The following is a 22,727-nucleotide window of genomic DNA, read 5'->3' as shown; positions in this document are numbered from 1 at the left end:
TTACTACTTGTTACTGAGAAGCCAAAAGTCTTATGTTACACAAAATGATTATTTTTTTTGTCTCTTAATTTTCCAAAGTTCCTTTTGAAATCAGTTTAGTTCAGATGTTTTATCCATGTAGGCACTCTTACGTTAACTGAATAGGTAGATTGTTTCATTTTAATAGAAAATATTTTTAATTGATTTAAGCTAAGTTGGTGTAAAACCAGATTATTTTCAAGTTGAGTATTTACACTTTTCACCCAGCTCAGCTCAATTTGGCTTAAGTCACATTAAACAGTTGCAATTTTTATGTGCAGTGTAATATGACTGCAGGTTTTCTGACTTCATGAACAGCAGCATGTGCTGCATTTTCATATTTGCAGTGAGAAATATGACGCAAAAAGTATGATGTGTCCAACCAATCTCAGCCATGTAGCATTTAGGTATCCGGTCTAAGTTGGTTACCCGAGCTTTCTTGGTGAATATTGGGGACCAGTAGCGTAGGAGATTATTCATTTTACGTGTTTTGCCTACTTTAGCATGAATTTAGTAACATTATGGAAATGCCACTCTCCATTAAGGAAGGAGCAAGAGCATAAATCAAGGAGCTGGTCAGACTGCTTGCCAAAATGTGAGGATGTTTTACTCAGAATTTTTTTATAAAAATTCATTGTTTTCCCTGACCAAGCACTTACTACTCAGGAAAATTAAGATAAAATGAGGAATCATTTAAAAAAAAGGCTACAATTAATCTCTGAACCAACCTTACTTTCCTTCTTAGCAGTAATAGCTAAGTTGAATTCTCAGCAGTGTTTCATTTTGGTTTTAGATGTTGTGTGCTTGAGTGTATGCTTACAGGAGATACATATTTTTGGTAAATGGTTTTTGAAAGATTTTTCTTCCCATTCTGAAGGTCCCTTTCATTGAACTTCATGGTGAGAGTACGGAGTATGTAGGACGAGCAGAGGATGCCATCATTGCACTTTCTAATTACAGGCTTCACATCAAATTCAAGGAGTCTGTTGTGAATGTAAGTGTTACTCATGCTGTTGTGCTAATACAGGTATTCTGAACTCAATCCAAATAAGAGAATTTAGGATAAAAGTACCGTGATCCTGTCTTTCAAAGTTAGTGATAATGAAATACCTCTCTATGATGTCACATATTTCAGGAAGAACAGATACATATTTAGGCACCAAAAGGTGACTAGACACCTCTGTAAATCAGGCTTTGTAAGGAAACTTCACATCACTCAGCTTTACGTTCTCTTTATGGCTGGCTGTCAGCCATTTGTTCTCCCTGAGCTCTGTATATACTCAGTAAAGAAATAAAAGGTCTTCCAAAAGGCTGTTTGGAGCACCTAAGCTAGACTCGTGCTTTGCTTGGAGCTTCAAAAGGTGGAACTAGGTCCAGCTACTGAAGTTAAGTGTCTGAAGTTGGATAGTATGGGTACAATCACTGACATGAGAGGTGTGAGTTGGATCCCATCTTCAGATGCCTGTTTCTTTAAAGAATTTTACTCTAAGTATCCATTCTTAAAAATTGTTACTTATCTAGCTATTCCTGATCGTAGACATAAATTAAACGGGCATTGTTTAGTCCTTTGCAGTAGTGTAACACTGACATGCACTAGTGCTGTAATACCATTTATGAGCGATATAGAATTTGATAGGACATCATACATGGCACAGAAATATTTTTGTGGGTATTTGTAATACAACAGGTATAATAATTTTTTTTTGATGATGGGTTTTTTACCAATTTCCTTATTTTAAGACAAATCCTGACCCTGGCTAATTGTTCACGGTTGCCAGGTGTCAGTCACAAATCCTGAAATATGCAGTGGTTACTTAAGTGTAAACCACCAAAACTGCATGTTATTCCAAAGCTGAGAAAAGCAAGGGAAGCAAAAGACAAGAGTTAACAAGTGTTCAACGCATACACGACTGAGACCCATGTGACAGTGGTCTGGAACATCAGTGGGTTTTCCCGTGCACTTAACCGATTTTACTTTTGATGCCATGTAGATCTTAAATTGTTTTTTTATTGTTTTGTGCCAGAACAGAATTATTAACTCTAAAAGATACTGCTTACCAACTGAAACTTAATCTTTACTGATTTAGCTTGTCTCTAATCATGTATCTATGTTATCTACAGACTTTGAAATGTGCCTGTGTCATAGTTATCGTTACTCACTTTAAATGCAATTTTAGTACATAAATTGTCATTGTAGGCTGAATAGGCGTGTCTGCTGGGCTGGTGAACATCTTGAAGTGCTAAAATTCGTGATGATGTGGGGGTTTTCAGCAAATAAAGTTTGCTGGACATATTTCTGAACATGGCAATTAATCAAAATGATGGCAAAAACATTATTGTTATAAAACTTTAATTGGGCATCTAAGGGCTATTATCTTCCAGTGCTGACCATACAAAGGATATGATACAAGTATGTGCATATGCAGAGGTAGCATAACTGTACTTTTCACTTCTCTTATTCTGTAGTCAATCCTGAAGCGTAACTTGAGACTTAAAAGTTAAGTTGTAGGTGCCACCATGCATTGGAATGGTAGCCAAGGGTCAGCTAGGTGTTGGGATGCTTCAAGTGCAATTCACCCAGATGCACCTCTGCATGCTGCTGGCAACAGAGAGGAGATGCATTACAAGGCATGTGTTTTATAGAATTCCTTTGCTGCTTTGATACAGACGTGAATTCTAGGGCTGAATTCTGCCAAGGGGCCTGTTACAATAAATCTGTATTGTACTCCTTGCTGTTAGATTTACTTTTTTTTTTTAATTCAGAGTCTGAATGTTGTATGAAATTGACAACTAGAATTGACGAAGCAAAGGACTGAATACTTAAAAACAAGGAGCTGGAACATGAGAAAAAAGAGAGTCCTAGAAATCAAATAATTTGTCCTGAAGAATGCCAGGAGTTACTTTACTGGAGAAGCCACTGCACTTACTGTCATATCTGTCCTTAGGATAATTGGGGGTATTATTTTTTAAAAACTGTCAATTTAATATTTTTGAGCAGTAACGAATTGTTGTTTTCTTAAATAATATTATTTGTGTTCAGGAAAGAGTCCATAAAAGTTTGTCAATGTTACCAAGTTAATTTTGCTTCCCTGTTTTTCGTATGCAGTATTCTGCCCTCTCACTTTGATATCTCCAAGGTTGTTAGTCCTGCTTCATATTTTCGTCATTAACCAGTAAGATTCAATTAGATAGTGTATGAGGTAGAGCAGAATATAGACTATTCTTTAGTAACCATATATGACCATCACTAATGACATAGTATGAACTCTACCAGAATCCAATGCGGAACAGGATTTGGAATATCTTTGAGGATAAAACATACTTGTAGTAATTAAGAACCATATTTAAATTGTTGAATTTTGGAGTAAGATCACTTTGGATATTGCTGATCAAAATTATTGATCAGATGGTGATTTTCTAAATTAAATCTTCAGAGTAATTTTCCTACTGTTTTTATATTGTTAGAGCTGTTCATAAAACACCTGTATGACCTTTTAAAAAAGTTTAAATGTCTGTTAATGTGAGGATTGGGGGTTTTAATTCTTTTAAGTGATTTTCATAAGAATCACTATCCTAAGTCCAACCACGCTAATGACCTTGACACCTCAGCAGAGAGAAATACTTCTGTGTAAGAAGGAAGATTCTTGGCAAATATCTGCATTATAGTACTTGTAAAATAAATTGATTCCCCATGTGAATGTGGGAATTCACATGTTTTGTGCAGGCATTTCTTCTTGAAGTAGATGGGATATTCTCGTGGCAAAAATGGTCCTCCAGAGAAAGCACTATGCATGTCAACTACTTTCCCCTTATTAAAGGCTACTGCATGAAGGGAATGGAATCCCGTTAAAAATGGATTCCTGATCTTTGTCTTTTTTTACCTCACTGTTCTCTTTTTGTTTACAATTCAATAGACTGGCTGTCAGAATGATGCTTGTGAAACCTCAGTAAGTAGCACAATGCTGGTAGATCACTTGCTGCACCTGTGCTTGAAAATAAATACATTTAAAAGTTGATAATGCTCACATTGCAACATTGCAGAAAACAGCTGTACGCGTACATCTTTTCCATAAATAATTTCCTAGATCACAGTAATAGTAGGAACATGGTGTTTTAAATGCAGAAACAAAAGATCCAGTAGACCATGCAGAAATTGGAGGGATTATGACATTCAAAAGTGTTGACTTACATTTATCCATGGGATAAAAATGCAGACTCAACAGTGATCTCTTGGTGCACATGGGAAGTTTGGTTCCCATGCCAATCTCTATTGATTGGCTTTCCTTAAGAAAATTTCAAACTTTGCAGCTGGTGAGTGTTTCTTACTAATCATTTTTCTCTATATAAGCCAATTGCATTTATGGGAGAATTGCAGTTTTAGTGTAGTTTAACAAACCACAAACTTGTATGTACTCTCTTTCAAATAGTACAATTTGGATATAGTTTGAAAAAAAAAAATCAGGATGACGAGATGAAGGGAGAATTTCAGTCTTAGTGATTAAGTAAGTTTTGGTATGAGCTTTCCCTTGCTTGGCGTTTAATGGAAAAATGGTATGTTATCTTCCTTATACATGTAGCACAGTTGTGGTTCATCTGTGCTGAACAGTACACTTAGTCCTTGTTTTGTTCTCAGGTCCTGATACTCAAATTGTTCACATTGCATGTTAATTATGAAAGCAGACAAGGGGACTAAATGGTTGCCTTCAAGACAAAAACTAAGTGTGATTAATTGTAATTAAAAGAAAAATTTTCTTCAGGTACTCCTTGTAGGTTATATGAACAAGGTCATACCTGGGAGGGTTGCAGCTCCCTCCAGCTAGGAGGCTCCTTGCAGACCACCTAAGCTGACCTTGCATCCTCAGTTCCTCCATATGTCATTTTACTATGTGCTTCTGGGCATATAGCACATAGCCTTGGCCTTGTACTGCTTAAAGCGTCCAGTCTGTAACATAACCCTAACATTATTTCAGGCTCTGAACTGGGAAAACAAGAAGAAAGTACTAATTACAGCTCATGGCCCTGGGTGTGACGTGGTGTCCTGGAAAGACTCAGGCCAAATGGTATACAGGGTAGGGTAAATAGCATAGTCACTGACAAAGGGGCTGGCTTTTAGCAGCCTGGCCATGGTCCACCGCATGACCACTTGGTGCTGTGGGCAAGGATTGAGCCATGGGGTGGGTTGTTTCAGCAGTGTAACCATAACTGCTGCCTTTTCTAGCTACAGAGGTATGTTTCTCTAAGTATATCTTGTACTGCTGCTAGATAACAGACAGTTCCAGTAATTAAAACAATAATTTTAAAATGTTTCAAAAAGCAAAAGCTTGAGTTGTAGAATGTTGCTATTGTTTAAAATGAGATAATTTCTAAAGAAGAGACAGTCAAGAGACAAATAGTTCAAGAGCATGATGCTCTAGTGCTCTATAATGCAATATGATTGGCCTTGGATAACAATGTATGTTTATTTTTACAGAAGCAGACATGATTGCTTCTCCACTGCTTTATTTCGATAGCCATTATTATATGGTGAAGTGCCTGCAAATAGAATTGATGACTCTTTCAAGAGCAAGCAAACTGCACTGGGTGTCTGACTTGCTGCATGCAAGCAGCCTGAAAAACATAACAATGGAAATGGAAGGTTGTCAGTGGAGAAGTGGGGAATGAAAGCAGATAATTTTAGAGTTTTACTGGGGGAAGAATAATGGACAGGAAGGAGACTGAAAGTGCAAGAGGATCAGAGGACAGATTTTTATGACCGGAAAAGAAAATTAAAAAGATTGATATGAAGGTTGCCCTGAAGAAAAACTGGCAGATTCTAAGGAAATAGATGGTGAGCTGCATGTAGACTGTCAAGAGAAAAAAAGAATGGCTGTTGAGCAGAGGGTAAATTGAAAGGGCATAGAACAAAGAGTGACTTTGAAAGAAAGGAATTAAGAATAATGCAGGAGTAGAAGAATACTTAGTATGTCATTAGAGTGCAGACAGGAGGAAAAGGAGCCAGAACCAGACTGCTGGCAGGAGGCAGCAAGGTGAAAAGCTGCTTAAATGAAGATGGACATGGGAAAAAATGCAATTAAAAAGGGGTTTGGGGGGAAAAAATATATTAACAGACAAAGCATTTGGATAACAAAGCAAGTCTTCTAGTTAGGGAAAGGTACCTTACTTTCTGTGTTGGTGCCATGTAAGTCAATGGTAGATTTAAATAATTTATTGGGTGTATGTGAGGCTGTCCAGTCAGGAAGAATGGAAGATTCTCCAGTCTGAGGTCCTTTCCAGTCCCTTAATTTATTAGACAAAACTATCACAACGATTTATCTACCTTGCAGACTGGAGTCAAGGAGGAGGAGGAGGCATGGAAGAAATTAGCAGTTAAAAATACTAACTATAGCAGCACTACATCTAATCTTGCCTGTAATGCATTCAAATACTCTGTTACATTGGTGTCTCCGTCTGTCAGCATCTTCACTGTACTTACTCTCTGCTGGTGACTGCAGTCAGTTTGAGCTTAAGAAAGGCAAATAGAGGGCTTACCTCACAGGAGGGAATCCTTATTTCATGTGCCGCTTCACATTGCTAGTTAGGGAAGTTATACTAGACTACCACAGATTTTTAAAACAGTAATAATACTGAAAACAAGGACCACAATTTAAGTTCCAGCTTTATTTGTATACCCAAACTACTGGGCTGTTCGATTCAGACACCACTCTTCTAGTTTCCTTTTCTGTTCTTTAATGGCCCAGTTACAACAAAAGGAAGAAAGAACGACCTATCTGTACCAGCCTCACTGCTCATGAGGGGATGAGAATTAGTACTTTCTCCAGCCTAGGAGAGTCCAGCTCTGCTGCTCAGTTGTGGTCTGACAAGGATAAAGGATGCATATTAAGACCATACCTGCCTGTTGTATTTTGGGGATTGTGAGCTCTAGGCAATTATTTGAGCTTTTGCAGTCAGAAGAGGATTCTGGATGCCAACTTTTGAGTTGGTGGGGAAACATGAGGTGCAGCTGTGGGCTGCGTGCCTGCCTTCCCAAGAGATATGGAGAGTTTTGATCGCTCTCCTGGGCACGGCATTCATGATTAGCTTTCTCTAGGCGTCTTCATGCTCAGAGTAAGTTTTCTTGTGGATTGAATTTCTGAGACATCTCTTTCTTTTGCCTACTGTTTTTAGTTCAATTTCCTTTTTTCATTGCACTGAAATTGGGTACTTTTTAAGCTTTGTGGTGCCTCAGTAGCAGCTCTCTTGATTCCTCAGCCCAGATCCTTGATTGGAGGTGACCTTCAAGGACTTGCCTGGAGTCCTATGGAAAGGCAGTAGCAGAGCAGGGTCTTACAGCCACATCTTGTAAGCCCCAAGCCAGAACTTAAACTATTGGATCATACTCCTCTGATGGCGAAGATGGTAAAAGAATATTTGAATATTTCTCTGATAGCCTTTGTGCTGAAGGATTGCAAAGGTCTTCTTGCCTTGTGTAATGTTCAATATGATTTCATAAACAATTCAAACAGTTTTATTCATTGTGTTTATTGTAGGTAGTAGCTAAATTCTCTGTGTTTGGAATTCAGACAGTTACATAAGAGATAGTTAGATACTAACTTTTATTCATTTAAGACTGTAATGGACATTTGCCTGTCTCAGGTAAAGGTCCAACAATATTAACACAGACTAATATATTCATCTTGTGGTTTCTTCTTAACTTTAAAAGTACTTGCATGTGCTTACATGTTTTGCCTGATCAAGCTTCTGCTAGTTACATGTGCCATAAAACATAAGTGCATATAACTATACCTTTAAAAATGAATGAATCAGCATTATTACTCGCCAATATGGCTGCTTTGGTCAGGACTGTTGGTCTGAACGGGCCAAATGGTTTTACCTGGGATATTTCCATATAAAAGGATCTAGACTGCAGCAGTCTGTTAAGGTGGATCTTGCTTAGCAGTTTATTGTTTTACACCAACAGCTAAAATTAGATTCCCTGGGTTGGGACCTATAAGAGAGAAAGATGCTTCCATGAGATAGGAGCTTGTGGGGTTTCTGCTGCTTTTTCTGCCTTCACATTTGTCACCAGCGTGCTGTAGTCTTCTCAGCTGTTTCCATGTGATCCCTTAAGATTTTTGGACTATACAGCAATAGAGCTGGAACTAATATGGTACCATACCTCAGAGCTGCTGAAGCAGTTACACATAGTTTTCTTTGGTTTTCTCTCTCTTCTCAGACTCCATGTAGTCCTACAATAAATCTTTGAGATAGGCAAACAAATTACAGTGTTAGTACTGTTTGAAATAAAATTATGTAATCTTTTTAATTGCAGGTTCCATTGCAGCTTATAGAAAGTGTTGAGTGCCGTGATATATTTCAACTTCATTTGACTTGCAAAGACTGCAAGGTTATAAGGTATGAATAAGCTGAATGTTAAATGGGGGGTAGCCTTGCATTCCATGTGCTATGGACAGCTGTGACATTTTAAGTAAATGTTTTTTCTTACTTAGTGGATTTACTTTCCCTTAAAATACTTCCTTTTGTCTGATTTTGCGTATGATAGCTGGGGATTTTTGTAAAGGGGATGGGAGCAAGATGAGCTGCATTTTTGCTTGCTGTGATACAATATAACAGCAAACCTTGGTCTGAGCCCAAGTGGCTGATCTTGATTTTATTCTGAAATGAATTTCAGTCTCACTGCATTTTCCCTGCCTTACAATCAGTTATAATGTATTGCTTCAATTAGGTACGAGATACAGAACTAGATAAAACCACTGAAACACATGCTTCTTGGAAGAGTATTTAATCAAGCTTTGGGATTTGGGGGGTTAAGGTGTGGGCTTGTGCAGTTCTACATGAAACCCTCAGTCTGGATAGCATCAGCTGCCCTGCTTTTTTAACAGCTGTGAGGGTACAGTTGCTAGCATTAAGACATAGTAGCCTACTGGAAAAGAAGCTAAGGGAATAAAGTAAAGCCAGGTCAGCAACCTGCTCTGTAACCCAGTAGACAGCATCATGTGGAAGGGAATTTTTGTTTGTGTCTGCCCTTCAGCAGACTTCAGAGTCTGCCCCAGGAGTCTCAGAGCTACTGAGCCTGAGCTACAGCTATTTCCTACTTTTCCACTGCAGAAATTAATTTTGATCTATAAACTGCAATTAACAAGAAAGGAGCATTTCTTTTTTGATTAAATGTTTGCTGGCAGTACCTTTTGTATAATGAAATGAGCCCCAGTCATATCTGAGCACTCAGAATGTTTAACAGGCCAGCTGCTTCCTGAAATGCTGTATTTTGACGAGGACTGATGAGGATTACTGATGTGTTAGAAACCACAGAAGCACCTGGGAATGGTCACGTAGGAACTGGGCCTTCTTCCCCCTAGAAGGTGGTGGGATCAGTAGCCCAACTGAGGTGTATCTACACCAGTGCATGCAGCGTGGGCAGCAAACAGGAGGAGGTGGAAGCTGGTGTGCAGCAGGAGAACTATGATGTAGTTGCCCTCATGGAAACACAGTGGGATGACTCGCACAACTGGACTGCTGCAATGGATGGCTGTAAACTCTTCAGAAGGGATAGGCAAGGTGGATAGAGCTGGTGGGCTAGCCCTGTATGTTAGGGAGTGTTTTGATTGTCTAGAGCCTAATTTTGGTGATGATAGGTAGGGCTGAGTGTTTTGGGGTAAGAATCAGATGGGTGGCCAACAAGGCAGGTATTGTGGTGGGAGTCTGTTACAGCCCACCCAACCAGGATGAAGAGGCAGACAAAATATTCTATAAGCGGCTGGGAGAAGTTGCACAATCACTAGCCCTCGTTCTCGGGGGAGGACAGGGACACACACGACTTAAACTTACCAGATGTCCACTGGAAATACAGCACAGTGGAGGAGAAACAGTCCAGGAGGTTCCTGCAGTATGTGGAAGATAACTTCCTGACACAGCTGGTCAGTGAGCCAGCTGGGAAAAGCACCTTGCAGGACCTGTTTGTGAACAGAGGACTTGTGGGTCATGTTGACGTTTGGAGGCCCTCTTGGGCACAACGATCACAAAATGATGAGTTACTGATTCTCAGAGAAGTAAGGAGGGGGTCAGCAAAACTGCTGCCTTGGACTTCCAGAGGGCAGACTGGTCTGTTTAGGAGCCTGGTTGACGGAGTCCCTTGGGAGGCAGCCCTTCAGGGCAGAGGAGTCCAGAACAGCTGGACATTCTTCAAGAAGGAAATCTTAAAGGCACAGGAGCAGGCTGTCCCCATGTGCCAAAAGACAAGCCAGCAGGGAAGACAGCCAGCCTGGCTGAACAGAGCCAGGAACGCAGGGAAAAAAAAAAAAAAAGGAGAGTTTATGACCTTTGGAAGAAGGGGCATGCAACTCAGGAGGACTACCGGGATGTTATGAGGTTATTCAGGGAGAAAATTAGAAGGGTCAAACCCAGCTAGAGCTTAATCTGGCTACTGCCATAAAAGACCATAAAAACATGTTTCTATAAATACATTAGCAACAAAAGGAGGGCTAAGGAGAATCTCCATTTTTTATTGGATGCAGGGAGAAACATGGTGACAAAGGATGAGGAAAAGGCTGAGGTACTTAATGCTGCCTTTGCCTCTGTCTTGAATAGCAAGACCATTTGTTCTCCAGGTACCCAGCTCTCTGAGCTGGAAGACTGGGACAGGGAGTAGAGTGAAGCCCCCATAATCCAGGGGAAATGGTCAGTGACCTCTTACACCACTTAGACATGCACAAGTCTATGAGGCCAGATGGGATCCACCCAAGGGTACTGAGGGAGCTGGCAGAGAAGCTTGCCCAGCTGCTGTCCATCTTTTGTCAGCAGTCTTGGCTAACTGGAGAGCTCCCAGAAGACTGGAGGTTACCCCATCTACAAGAAGGGCAGGAAGGAGGATCTGGGCAACTTACGGGCCTGTCAGCCAGACCTCAGTGCCAGGGAAAGTTAGGGAGCAGCCATTCCCGAGTGCCATCACGCAGCATGTACAGGTGATCAGGCCCGGCCAGCATGCATTTATGAAGGCATGTCCCGCTTGACAAACCTGATCTCCTTCTATGACAAGGTGACCTGCTTAGTGGATGAAGGAAGGGCTGTGGATGTTGTTTACCTAGACTTTACTAAAGCCTTTGACACTGTTTCTCGCAGCATTCTCCAGGAGAAACTGGCTGCTCGTGACTTGGGCAGGTGTACTGATCACTGGGTAAAAAACTGGCTGGGCAGCTGAGCCCAAAGAGTGGCAGTGAATGGAGTTACATCCAGCTGAATGATCTCAAAGTACTTTTCCAACCTAAAGGATTCTATGATTCTACTTTAGAAGTAATATTTAGTTTAATTAAAATTAAATATTTTACTTCCTCTTAACATGTAGCTCTTGACATTTAAAAAAGCCACCCTTCTTCTCTACATTAATTTGTTATTTCTCTTCTGTTGCAAAGTGAATACAAATTATTTGTATTTATGCCCTTCCTTATGAATATCCCTTCAAAATTGCATCTCTGAGAATCAGTACTTGGTGACACTGGCTGTTGGAAGATCATGAAGTATGGGGCTCAGATACCAGATTTAGAACGTGTTCACATTCTTTTTCATTAACAAAGCAGTGTGTGTTTTGAATAATAGGGCTCAAGTGAAGATAGTACTGATTTGCAACACTAAAGGAATTTAGGAAGAAAATGGGATCTTTAGGGTGAGGTGTATCTTCTCTGGATATGGATATTTAATAGAGAATTATCCAGTCTAAGCCATTAGTCCCAGTTTGCTTTATAGTTGGTGATGGGAAATAAACACCTGCAGGCTGCAGTTCCTCGCAGCTATTTAGACATGTTTCGTGAGTTGGACAAGTTTTTTTTCCTTCCACTGACTGACTTTTAGGTATTCGCAGGTAGGGGTAATAAATCCTGCCCTTAGAGAATACAGATGCTATCATTAACCATGAATGCAGTAGAACACAGACGGAGCAGAACCTAAATACTTGGTGAATATTTTATAACTATAAAATCTTGAATTAATCTGTCAGAGCAAAATAAATCACTGATCTTATTTCCACCCTTTTATTTTAAAGTGTGCAGAAATCCTCTTTGAAAAGACAAGCTAATATAATTTTAACATACCGCTTTGAGACATACTTTTTTTCTGTGCAGGGAATGTTCTTGCTAGTTGTAGTTGCTAGTCTAATGTTTGGCAAAGCTCAGTCTCAAAAACATTGTATGTGCTTCAGACCAAGGCCAGAGAGAGAATCTTAGCGTATGAGAGAGGGGGGTAATGTAGGATTTCAGATACTGGAGTTTGTCCTCATTATTCACAAGTTAAGTATATTAATCAAATGGATATGTCTCCTATGTCTGATGAAAAATGTATTCTTGTTTACAGGAATACAATGCATACATTATAATGTATGTGATAGTTTTGTGAATTTCCATCTGACACCACCAGTCAGCAAGTCACTGTAACACTCTCCTGTCTGTGTGTGAAAGTTGCAGACTGAACTCAGTGATACTGTCCTTGGTTTTATATTAAATAGTATATAGTATATATATATAGCAAATAGCATATAGTATATGCATAAACATTTCCCTCATTCAGGGCTAGTAGGGCATACCACTGGTTTATCCACAATCACAGAACATTGCTTTTATGCTTACAACTTATTTTGACTTCCTAAGTGCGTATTTCTTTACTGATATGCCAAAGTTTTCATTTTTACTACCTATTAGAATGTGCATAGAAACAGAACTAAGTTATGTTTGTTCTCACTTTTTGCTTTCATAAATGTTTTCATAGTCAGCCTGTCAGATCTTATATTCTGGCATCTTTTACTGAAAATTAATAGATAAATGTTTGTTTCTGGGCCAGGTGTCAGTTTTCTACTTTCGAGCAGTGTCAAGACTGGCTTAAGCGACTGAACAATGCCATCCGCCCTCCTTCGAAGATAGAAGACCTTTTCTCATTTGCCTATCACGCTTGGTGTATGGAGGTATATGCTAGTGAAAAGGAACAGCATGGGGATTTGTGTCGGCCAGGTATGTGGGAACACTGTGGGGATCGTCACAAATGCACTGACTGTTAACTGCCTGTTTGCTGAAATCCAGAACTTTCCAAAAAAGTTATAAACAAATTCAGTCTGTGTTGCTGTAAACTGAACCTGGAAAATTTCAGCATGGACTTGTTTTTGTATGTAAGTTCTTTCACTTCTTCACTAGCTGGTGAATATCCTGTATGTGGTAATTAAATAGGTAATGGTATAACTTTGCTTAGAGCAAGGTGTCCTTTATTGTCTTGCTTGTCTCTACCGCACAGTCTGAGTTCTGTTCTGTCTTAGGATTAGCTCCCATCATAGCTACTTTGGGATCAGTATGCAAAGCAGCATCTCAATATCCCAAGGAAATTGTTGTGGTGGATTTGATTTAGTCAGTCATGTATAATACTAATAATGGTTTGCTCATCATACCAGCAACTTTCAGTCTAAAATATTTTCTTATTGATTGTGCCCACATTTTTTGTCTAGAACAGTGGTCTTCAACATAGAAGTTGAGGAGCAGGTGAAGGAGAAGGAAGTCCCTTAGCTGTTCCTGAGGTTCATTCACAGCTGCAAGACAGCAACCTATTTTAGTGAGATATCATCCTTGCTGGAAAATTTTTAGAAGCCCTCACGTAAATATAAGCTAAAAATTGGGATGCTTGTGGTTATAGTACTTGTTTGAAGATAAGGAAATCTGTGTTCCAGGTCCTTTACAATCTGAGGCTCTCTTCGCTCACAATTCACCTGTCTGAGAAAAGCATCCCAGTTACCAGGTTGAGGGAATGTTAGTGTGATCGTATCCTTACTACTAAAGCCAGTCTGGGGCTGAGCAAAAGCTGTCACTGTTTTGGTACCTGAGGGAGGACAGTCAACAGCTAGCACACAAGTGGCAGGAGGTGCTTCTTGGTTCTAGTTCTTGTTTCTGCACTTCACGCACTTTGTTAGCAGTTACTAAAGGCAAAAAAGGCAAGAACTAAAAAGGCAAAAAAATCCTCAGAGCCGAATTTTATAGTCGAGTCTTTTCCCTCCTGACTAAAATCAGGAGCTGGAAGATAGCAGACACGTAGATGGCTTGTGAAGTCTCCTTGTAGTTCTTTTCTCTTCCTCACTGAAACAGACGGGCTTCAGCCTAACACTGGGTTAGGATAAGAAGCAGCGTTTACCTTTTTATTAACTTCTAGCAATTGCATTTTTTTTGGTACGTATGTCTATCAAATAATTTTCTTTCCTGTAGCTTGGCGGTAGGTACTCTCCTTCTAAGAGTTGAATTATAGTTGAAATAGATCTATGGAATGTAATTGAAGAAGTTAATCCCAAGACATTTAAATTTATTTTTTTACACGAAGGAGCCCAGTATTTGGTAGGTATGGGCAAAAATACTTAATTGCTTCAAAATCTATCTGTTTCTGGGGGAAAATATAAGTTGTCATCAATGTATGTATTGGGACATAATAACTGATGAGCTTTTAATGTCAGAAGGCACAAGTCCACAAAATGTATAGCTTGCTTTTTCTCTGATTTTGAGAATTGATGGGATGCTTTGAAAATATTTTCCATCTTGGCTCAAAATGCCTCTTAAAATACCAGCATTTCAGGAGCAATGGACAAAATGTTAAGGTAGAATCTTATTTTGCAGAGGAAAGCCTATCCTTTCGTGACATGCACAGTAGCTGAAAAATTAAGAGGGAGGAATCAAACAGAATATTTCATTTTCATGTAATTTTATGTGTTTCTTTTAAAACCCACTAGCAGTATGCAGCATCAGTGATTGGGGATATTTCTAGTATTCTCATTTGCTATGCAGAAAAATCCATACGGACATAGCACAAGTTTTAATGACCATTCTTCAAAGCAGCTGGTAATGAAGCCCATCCTCAGTGCTTGAAGAGCATGCTGCTGTTCCAATAAAAGGGTTTTTTTTTCTTTTAGAATAAAAAAGTCACCACTAAGGAAGAACATGACTGAGGTCGTTGTCTGGCTGGAATGTATTGTTGCAGTTTCACCTGTGCACTTGACAACCAACCAAAGAGCTCCTCACAGAGCTGCAATCTCTATGGAGCCATCCAGCTTTTGTAAAACTGGGGCTAGAAACAGCGGGTCTATTTGAGTAGGTGGCTGGAAGATTATAAACTCAAGCTCATGCAGATTTCACGTGAGAAGCGGGAAATTCTTGGCAAGCTCCAGTCTAATTGATCTGGCAATAGGGAAGGTAGAGCAGAACTACAGTGCCTGCGTGATACGATACTAGCCTTCTGCAGAAAATGCATGGCACAAGAGGCAGAACTATTTCTTTTTATGATACTGTTGTACCAGTGGCATGATGTAAAGCGAGTAAGTGATGAAGGTCAGTGAGGTCAGAGTGTGAATATTTTTCATTTGCACACAGTGTCATTCTCACATTTTACTTTTCAAAAAGCATAAGAAAAATAATTTCAGTATGCAGATCTCTTGCACGTTGCCCATATTGTAAAGCAGGTCTAGATTTGCAAAGTAGCATTTTCAGTGTATGATCTGACCTTTAGGAATGAATAACATTATAGCTTTTCTCTCACAGTTAATTAAGTGCTGTAGTTAGGCTATCTTTATTCTTAATTTACCTATATTTCTCTCTAATTGTTCTGTAATGTCACATAAAAAATTGTTTCAGACATGTACATTTACATCTTTGAGATAAATATGTATCTCAGGTATTGAAAGACTTTAAGGGTTTTCTGAAATACTTAATGGAAAGATGTAATACTTTTAATTTTTAACAGATTTTTTTTTCCTTCTGTTGGGTGATGCTCTGCCTCATGATTTAATGATACAGTAATTTAAAGAGACAAGCAATGGACAGACTTTCAGAATCGTTTTATCTAATGTTGCTCACATGCTCATTAAATTTATCACATTTCTTAGCTCAGTGAACCTGGAAATTTTGTACATTATTCTCTTCTGCCTGTTGATTGAGTACCTTCTAAATCTCTACATTTTCTGTCTATCAGAAAAATTCTTCTTTATTGCCATTGCATATTTATCAATTGTGTTTTGATACTTTTAAAAAAAGTGTCTAGGAAATAAATGCAGCTCTTTCCAGTTCCTTTAATATATTAATCTAGGAATCTGTGAGGATCCTGTGACTGATATTTGTGTCAAACAATCATTTATCTTCGTATCTCCATGTGATTCACAGAGGAATAAATTCCAGTTAGCAAGTGGAAAAACAGAGACACGGCTTAAATTGCAGGGCTTTCCTACAGTCATACGGGAAACCTGTGGCTGAAATTGCATACTAAATGGAGATTGCCCAAGATCCCAGACCACATTCCATATATTACCCCTTCATGTATCAGTCAGACCAGAGCTTCACGTTTTTCTCATTGATACAAAATTCTGAACTTCAGAAAAGAAAAACTACTAGAGTTTTCCAGCTAGGACTGGTGGTGGATCTAAATTGATTTTGCTGACCGTGCTTGGTTCTGGTTTGCAGCATTACTGTTTCTCATATGGATTTACGGAAGGTGGTAATTTCAGAGAAAAAGTCCTTGATGGACTTTGACATTTGTGAAAAGTTGACCAGAGAGAACCATCAGTGCAAGCTGTGGTTCTCCTGATAGAGATTTTCAAAATAAGGTGAGATGTAGATGGTGTTGTTGGACTATTCCTTTCTCTTTCAGTTTTTAATAAGTATGAGTCACAGTGGTGGTTTTCTCCAACTGTTTTGAAGGGTAGGAAGCTTACTTCTTGTTTCATATTTATTTTGTGTCTCTGCTTTTGACAACCAGGAGAACATGTAACTTCAAGGTTTAAAAATGAAGTGGAGCGGATGGGTTTTGATATGAACAATGCCTGGAGGATTTCCAACATCAATGAGAAGTACAAGTAAGTTATGTGGGCTGCTGATTCGCGGCCAAATGGCATCTCATAACACCAGTTTTGTTACAGCAGATTACTGGAACTTTTTCCAAGTTCTACAGTTCCTAATAAGGGACAATTAGAGTTATGAGTTTTGTTGTTTTATAGGAAAAAATGGGCTTTTAAAGTAGTAGTTAATATTTTATTAGCTGCTACAATTTTTGTAGGCTTAGAAATAACCAGATTTTGGTGTGCTTGCTGGAAGACTTCTTAGAGAATAAGCATTCTGAAGGAAGAAAGGGAAACTTGAGCAAAGAGCAGAGTTTGAACTTTTAAAAAACATTTTTTTATTGTGTCTTATTTTCTATCTTATGACAAAGACTTGTCTTAAAGTTGGTTTGGAAAAGTTAAGCTTGTAGATCCTGAAAATAAGATGCTTTCTGTGGTCCTGAAAGCTTAGGTAAATTTCCTTTTCTCAGGCTGCTGGAGCAGAGGATGGTGATGTTCTGTTCATGCTTGGTAGGACAGGGTGTACTGGCTCATCCCTAATCCGAATAAGAGCAAAACCAGCAGTAACACTTTGTGATGAAACATGTTTCATTGCTGTCTTTGTAGGATAATAACTTGCAGCTGGTAGTTCTCTTGCAGTGACACCAGCTATCTGTCTTGCTCTCAAAATCTGTGGAAATAAAAATAGCTATCCCTTACATATTTAAAGCTTTTTTTACTTTAGTATTATATGGAATATGGAAGCAGAATGACACAAACTACTCCTTTCCTTCTTGTGGCCAGCACTTGAGAAAAGAGCATTTTTTCAGGATGAGTGCTGTATTTTTTTCTGAATAGAGTGGTCTTAGACATGTGTTCATTTCTGTCCTTGCGCAGTAAATGCATCTCTTTAAGGGGATGGACTGGGGATGAACTAGTTTATGATTCAGCAGTATATTGCAGTCACTACTGACTGCTTGCGCTGTTCTTACTGGCAGTCATGGCTTTATTAGTTAACTTGTGGAGTAGGAGGTGCATTTAGTAGAAGAAAGTTCCAGTCAAGCATAAGCCAGTGCACTCCGATTCTTGCCTTCAGTGAGGGTGGATTAGCCAGTGTACTTTTTCCACACTTACACAAGTTTTCTGTGTTGAATCCAATGGGCCAGGATTGCTCTGCTTCTCTGTGTTGTGACCCAGAAATGAAGTGGCTCATTCTTTAGCATGGAGAGACATGGAATTTCTTTAATGTGGTCCAGTTTATTTGAGCATCTGGAGTTAAAAATTGCCTATGTGCAAATTTCCTGAGAAACCAGCTTGAATCTTGTAATTCTGAAATGCATTTATGCACCACAGTGTTCACGGTGCTTTTTGTATGTGCGAAGGAGGAGTACACTGAAATGGGAATTAACAAAATGGCAGTTCGCTGAGATGAACTCAGGTTGCTTATACTGCTTATTGGTATGTATCCTCTGGGAAGTAACTGCTCTGTATCACTTACTTTCAACCCTTTGCACCACTTTTCTCACAGGCTGTGTGGTAGTTACCCCCAGGAAATCATAGTTCCTGCTTGGATCACGGATAAAGAGCTAGAGAGTGTGGCAAGCTTTCGGTCCTGGAAGCGTATCCCTGCTGTTGTGTACAGGTGAGGCTCTTACAGGTGGAACATTTTCACCAGGCTGTGAATGCGGTGTTCTAGCAAATAAAAGCTTAAGTAAGTTGTAACTGGGAATCTTGGCTTGTAATGAAAGATGCTCAGGCTCTTCTGGGCACCAGATGCCCCCTCGCTGAGCCTGACAGACTTTAGCACAGGTGTTAAAGACATTGTAAAATAATATTTTAATAATTTATTCAAGGTAAAGAGAGGTCTGGCTTGTATCTTGCTGTATTTTTTGCTTGTTTAACATGATGTGGATGGATGCTGCCTGAAGGCCCAGGACCTGCTAGGGCAGAGTTGGAGAACCAGGCTGGGAGGATGCAACGACATCAAGCACAGTCCCCTCTGTGCTGCCTGGTGGAGGAGTAATCAAGCTGATCAACCCTGGGACTCTGTCTGGGGTGAGGTCCTGCTCTTCCACTCCAGAAGGATCCCAGAAGGAGTGTAGAGAACAGGACCTCAGAACAAAACACAAACCACCCTAAGCGTTTAGATATCAAACAAGGATGGCAAGGGGGCCCTTGTAGGAGAAAATGTTCAGACCTACATTTAACTGACAGCAAAGCATGACCTGTTCGGCCTGATGGCCTGGTTTCTTTGTCTCTACATTTGCTACCTATATGTGTATTGGTTTATACCTATTGAAAACTCCCAGAATGCGTGAGGCAGCATCACATACTGGCCCTTGTCAAGCCATAAATGAGGTAAGGCAGACCTACTACACATTCACTCTTCAGCGGGAGTAATGGTTTTAATTCCAAACACATATTGTAGGACCACCCAGGATTTGCATCTCCTACAAAGGATTCCTAGGGCAGTCACCTCAGTTAAGATTGATTTTCTTTTTTTTTTTAATATGAAAACTAATAAATGTAAGATGAAGACATAACACAGGTGAAGAAATGGTAAGTGGTATCTCTGGCTAGGTACTCCTTTGGGTTTTTTTCTCATTCTCATCTGGCTAATAATCAGACTGCAGTATAAACAAGGACAAATACCAAAGTTATTTACAGGAGATAAAACCTCAAATCAAAAAGGAATGTATGTGTTGGCTGTATCTACATATTTCAGGTAGTTTTAATCAGACAGTCTCTTCCTCAGATTGAGTCCAGAAGTTCTTCACAACAAAATTGCTTTTCTGAGATACTGGGTTTTGGCACCTTCTTTAGTAAGAAATATATTTAAGCTTCTGTCTTTTCCAGATATTCTGGAATCTGTCACTTAATACCTTGGCCACTTTCCTGGTGTAGTTATCCTCCCATAAATGTTTTAAATCTCTTTAAAAAATCAGATGACAAAGAGATTTAAAAGATGGTGAATACTGATAATTCCATTAAGTCTGCCTAGCCACCCATTCCTTCTAAACAGGAAGGAAAAGCTGTTCTCAGAGCAGCAAGCTAAATTTAGAGCACAGTAAAGTTACAAATTCACACAGCCTGGGTTGGAGGAGCAAGTGTGCAAGAGTTAAGAGTAGGCCACAAAACATTATTTACCTAGCTTAAGAGTTCTTGTTCTATGAAAGCAGAACAAACAAATGAGCTTGTGGCAGCAGACCATTATCTTTAAATCCTTCTATCTTTTCTTCTTTTTCTTCTGAATAATGAAGGGGTTAGTGTAGTCTCTTTCTTCGTAGTTAAGGAATTGCTCCATCCTGTTCAGCTTGGGGGGCGGGGAGGAATGCTTTCCAGCATATACTAATCTTTTTAAGACTTAAGGTGTTTTATTATGGTAGTACATAGAAGTATGTATGTTTTATATATATGTGTATGAAAGAGCATGGTGTATTTATATATGGTTTTGTGTTCAACTTTGAACACTGCATTTCAGGCCACTTTGTGCCTTTTATGCAGTCACCACAGAACTGGGGGACGCCTCACTGCAAGCACACTTAACACGGGGAAGCATCCCTCCTTCTGTCAGCACTATACAGGAGAAGGAAATCCCTTCCTTTGCATTCTTGGGTATAGCCTGTGTTCTGCAGGATTTATGGGAAAGTGATTTAAATGTTCAAAAGACCTCATAGACTGAAATTCTTTAATCCCTGGCATTCCATTTTCTGCAGTTCTGATGACACTATGTATGTTAAATCACCACATAGTTTTTCATTTGTAATCTTAAAATCAGTGGGAGAAAATTTTTTCTCTTTTTTTTGTTCGGGTTTTTTTCCTTATCTTGACATATATCAATAGATTTTTCAAGACAACCAGTTCATCATTCTGTGCTGTAATAGAACTCACATCAGCTAGTGGTTGATGATCCGTATGATTGGAAAACCATGTATAGTTTTCTCTGTATATATGTTGCCATAAAAATATCTTTTTTCTTACTTTTGGAGGAGTAAAGGGACAAAAGTTCATTCCGCATTTTTTCGGTTGAAGATGATTTTGGGACTATTAGTTTTATTATTGATCACATTTTTAAAATCTGCTTTTTTTGTTTTACCTCAAGGGGAGGAAGAAATAATGATTTTTTTAAAACTTGTCCAATAACTTGTCTCAGATACTGAACACTGGGACAGGGCAAGACCAGAGACACAGACACTTGGCAACAAAAACCTCATTGTCTGCTCTTGTGAAGCATTCAAGAGCTATGACAGTATGCACAGGCTGAAAAGTGGAGCGGGCTGAATTCAGAAGCAAGCTTCAGAAATACTCAGTTGAGATTGGACTGTCAGGAGCATTGCTTCTATTCTGTGATCAGATTTCTAGAAAAATCTCAAACCCAGCTGCTGCAAGCTTTCTGTGCTTCCAGTTTTTTTACAATCTAGGCACATATTTATGTAGATAAATCTGCCCTGTAACATGGCTTTTGTAGCTTACATACCCTGATCCCAGAAAGTCAGTGTTAGGGAGAATAATTTTTGGATTTTGTGGAAAGGTGATAGAGAGGACTTCATACATTGTGCAGTGTCCTAAACGTGTGAGAACCTACTTGGATATTAGCTGTGTTGAAGGTGTCTTTTTGTCTTGCTGACTACTGAAGGTGATTACCCATGCCAGGAGCATTTTTGCCAGCACGGGGAGCAAAGGGAAACAGAAAATTGCTATGTACCATACATGCTGAATGATATTTATGAACTGCAGCAACTGGTTTTTTTAGTTGCAAGCACTAGTAGTTAAGTAATGCTTTGGGAGGAGCTATTCAAACCTCCGTTAGTCCTCCCTGTCTTTGTAATTGCAAGGACCTCGTGGATTTATTGTTACTCAAAAGGCTGCTTTAACACAAGGAAGATTAAGCATGTGCAGAGGTGTACCATACATCCTACAGTTATACAATGTTTTATAGTTATGTAATGGTGATTTAGTTTCTGTAGGGAGGCTGCATGTTGCTTTGTCTCTGGAGGGTTAGGAAGTTTGCAGTGGAGGGTTCGCTTTAATTTTTTTTTAATCTTTTTGGTTACTGAGATCTGAGTGACAGCATCTTATCCCCAGCTCTGTCTCTAGGGACCTCGAAATCACACTTAAACTATTTGCTATTTTTTGTTCCCATGGCCAGTCCAGTTGGAATGAGTGTGATTCCTCAGGCCTCCAACATTACCGTAAATAGAATTGTTTGCCGATTTCTGCTGGTACATCTGAAAATTGCATATTTGTGCAGGCTTAGGAGTGTTAGGGCTTCACAGCTATCAATGAACTCAACTTTTGGCCTAATGATTCTTTATTATTTGTGGTATAAATGGGAGGTAAGAACATGGAGATGAAAATATGACTGTTTATGAACCTGTGAAAATGATTCTGCAGGCGGGTGGTAATGAAGTCTGGGAGAACATATGGAAAAATAAATGAGCTTATCTGAGTGTTCAAAATAGGTTTCTTACATGTATAATGATGTTTTATTTTCTTTTGTTGTTTGTGCAAGCGTAGCAGGGAACTAGGTGGCCTTTCAATGATTGGCATTTTTTTCTGAACTAATTTTATATTCGTAGAGCTGTTTCTGGAAGGCTATTCATTTCAGCAGAAATAAATTTTCCTTTGCATGCAGTTGGCTGGCACCTGGTTAAAGTGCCATGGCATTCAGATTACTTTTCCTTTGGTTTAGTTAATGCAGCGTGTCAGTTGCTTCCTCTCAGTGGAGGAATTTTATATGAAACAATTACAAAAGGGCTACGAAAGATACTTAAAATACCATATCATGGCCTATTTTATAATTTTAAAATTTTTGTAAGAAGGAGCCTTAACCTGATAGAAGTGCTGCTTTTGAATGAGTAGCACGAGGCAGCTGCTGCCGCCTGCTGCTGTGCCCTGC

At 39.2% G+C, this 22,727-nt stretch overlaps 1 protein-coding gene across 17 annotated transcripts in view; it reads left to right on the top strand.

Annotated features, from left to right (window-relative positions):
- The window catches only part of MTMR3 (myotubularin related protein 3), an 82,886-nt gene that overhangs the window by 36,893 nt on the left and 23,266 nt on the right, over positions 1 to 22,727 (top strand). For all 17 annotated transcript variants that reach the window (XM_037379018.1, XM_037379424.1, XM_037378837.1 and 14 more), the window contains 5 exons: positions 896 to 1,012; positions 8,327 to 8,409; positions 12,841 to 13,007; positions 16,771 to 16,867; positions 18,357 to 18,470. In XM_037379018.1, the coding sequence (XP_037234915.1) occupies positions 896 to 1,012; positions 8,327 to 8,409; positions 12,841 to 13,007; positions 16,771 to 16,867; positions 18,357 to 18,470 (578 nt within the window). The remainder of the gene's footprint in view (positions 1 to 895; positions 1,013 to 8,326; positions 8,410 to 12,840; positions 13,008 to 16,770; positions 16,868 to 18,356; positions 18,471 to 22,727) is intronic.

This window comes from Falco rusticolus, chromosome 1 (genome assembly GCF_015220075.1).
Source record: "Falco rusticolus isolate bFalRus1 chromosome 1, bFalRus1.pri, whole genome shotgun sequence".
NCBI lineage: Eukaryota > Metazoa > Chordata > Aves > Falconiformes > Falconidae > Falco > Falco rusticolus.
Note: the sequence above shows the minus strand (reverse complement) of the source record. Positions and strands in the feature narration are given on the sequence as shown.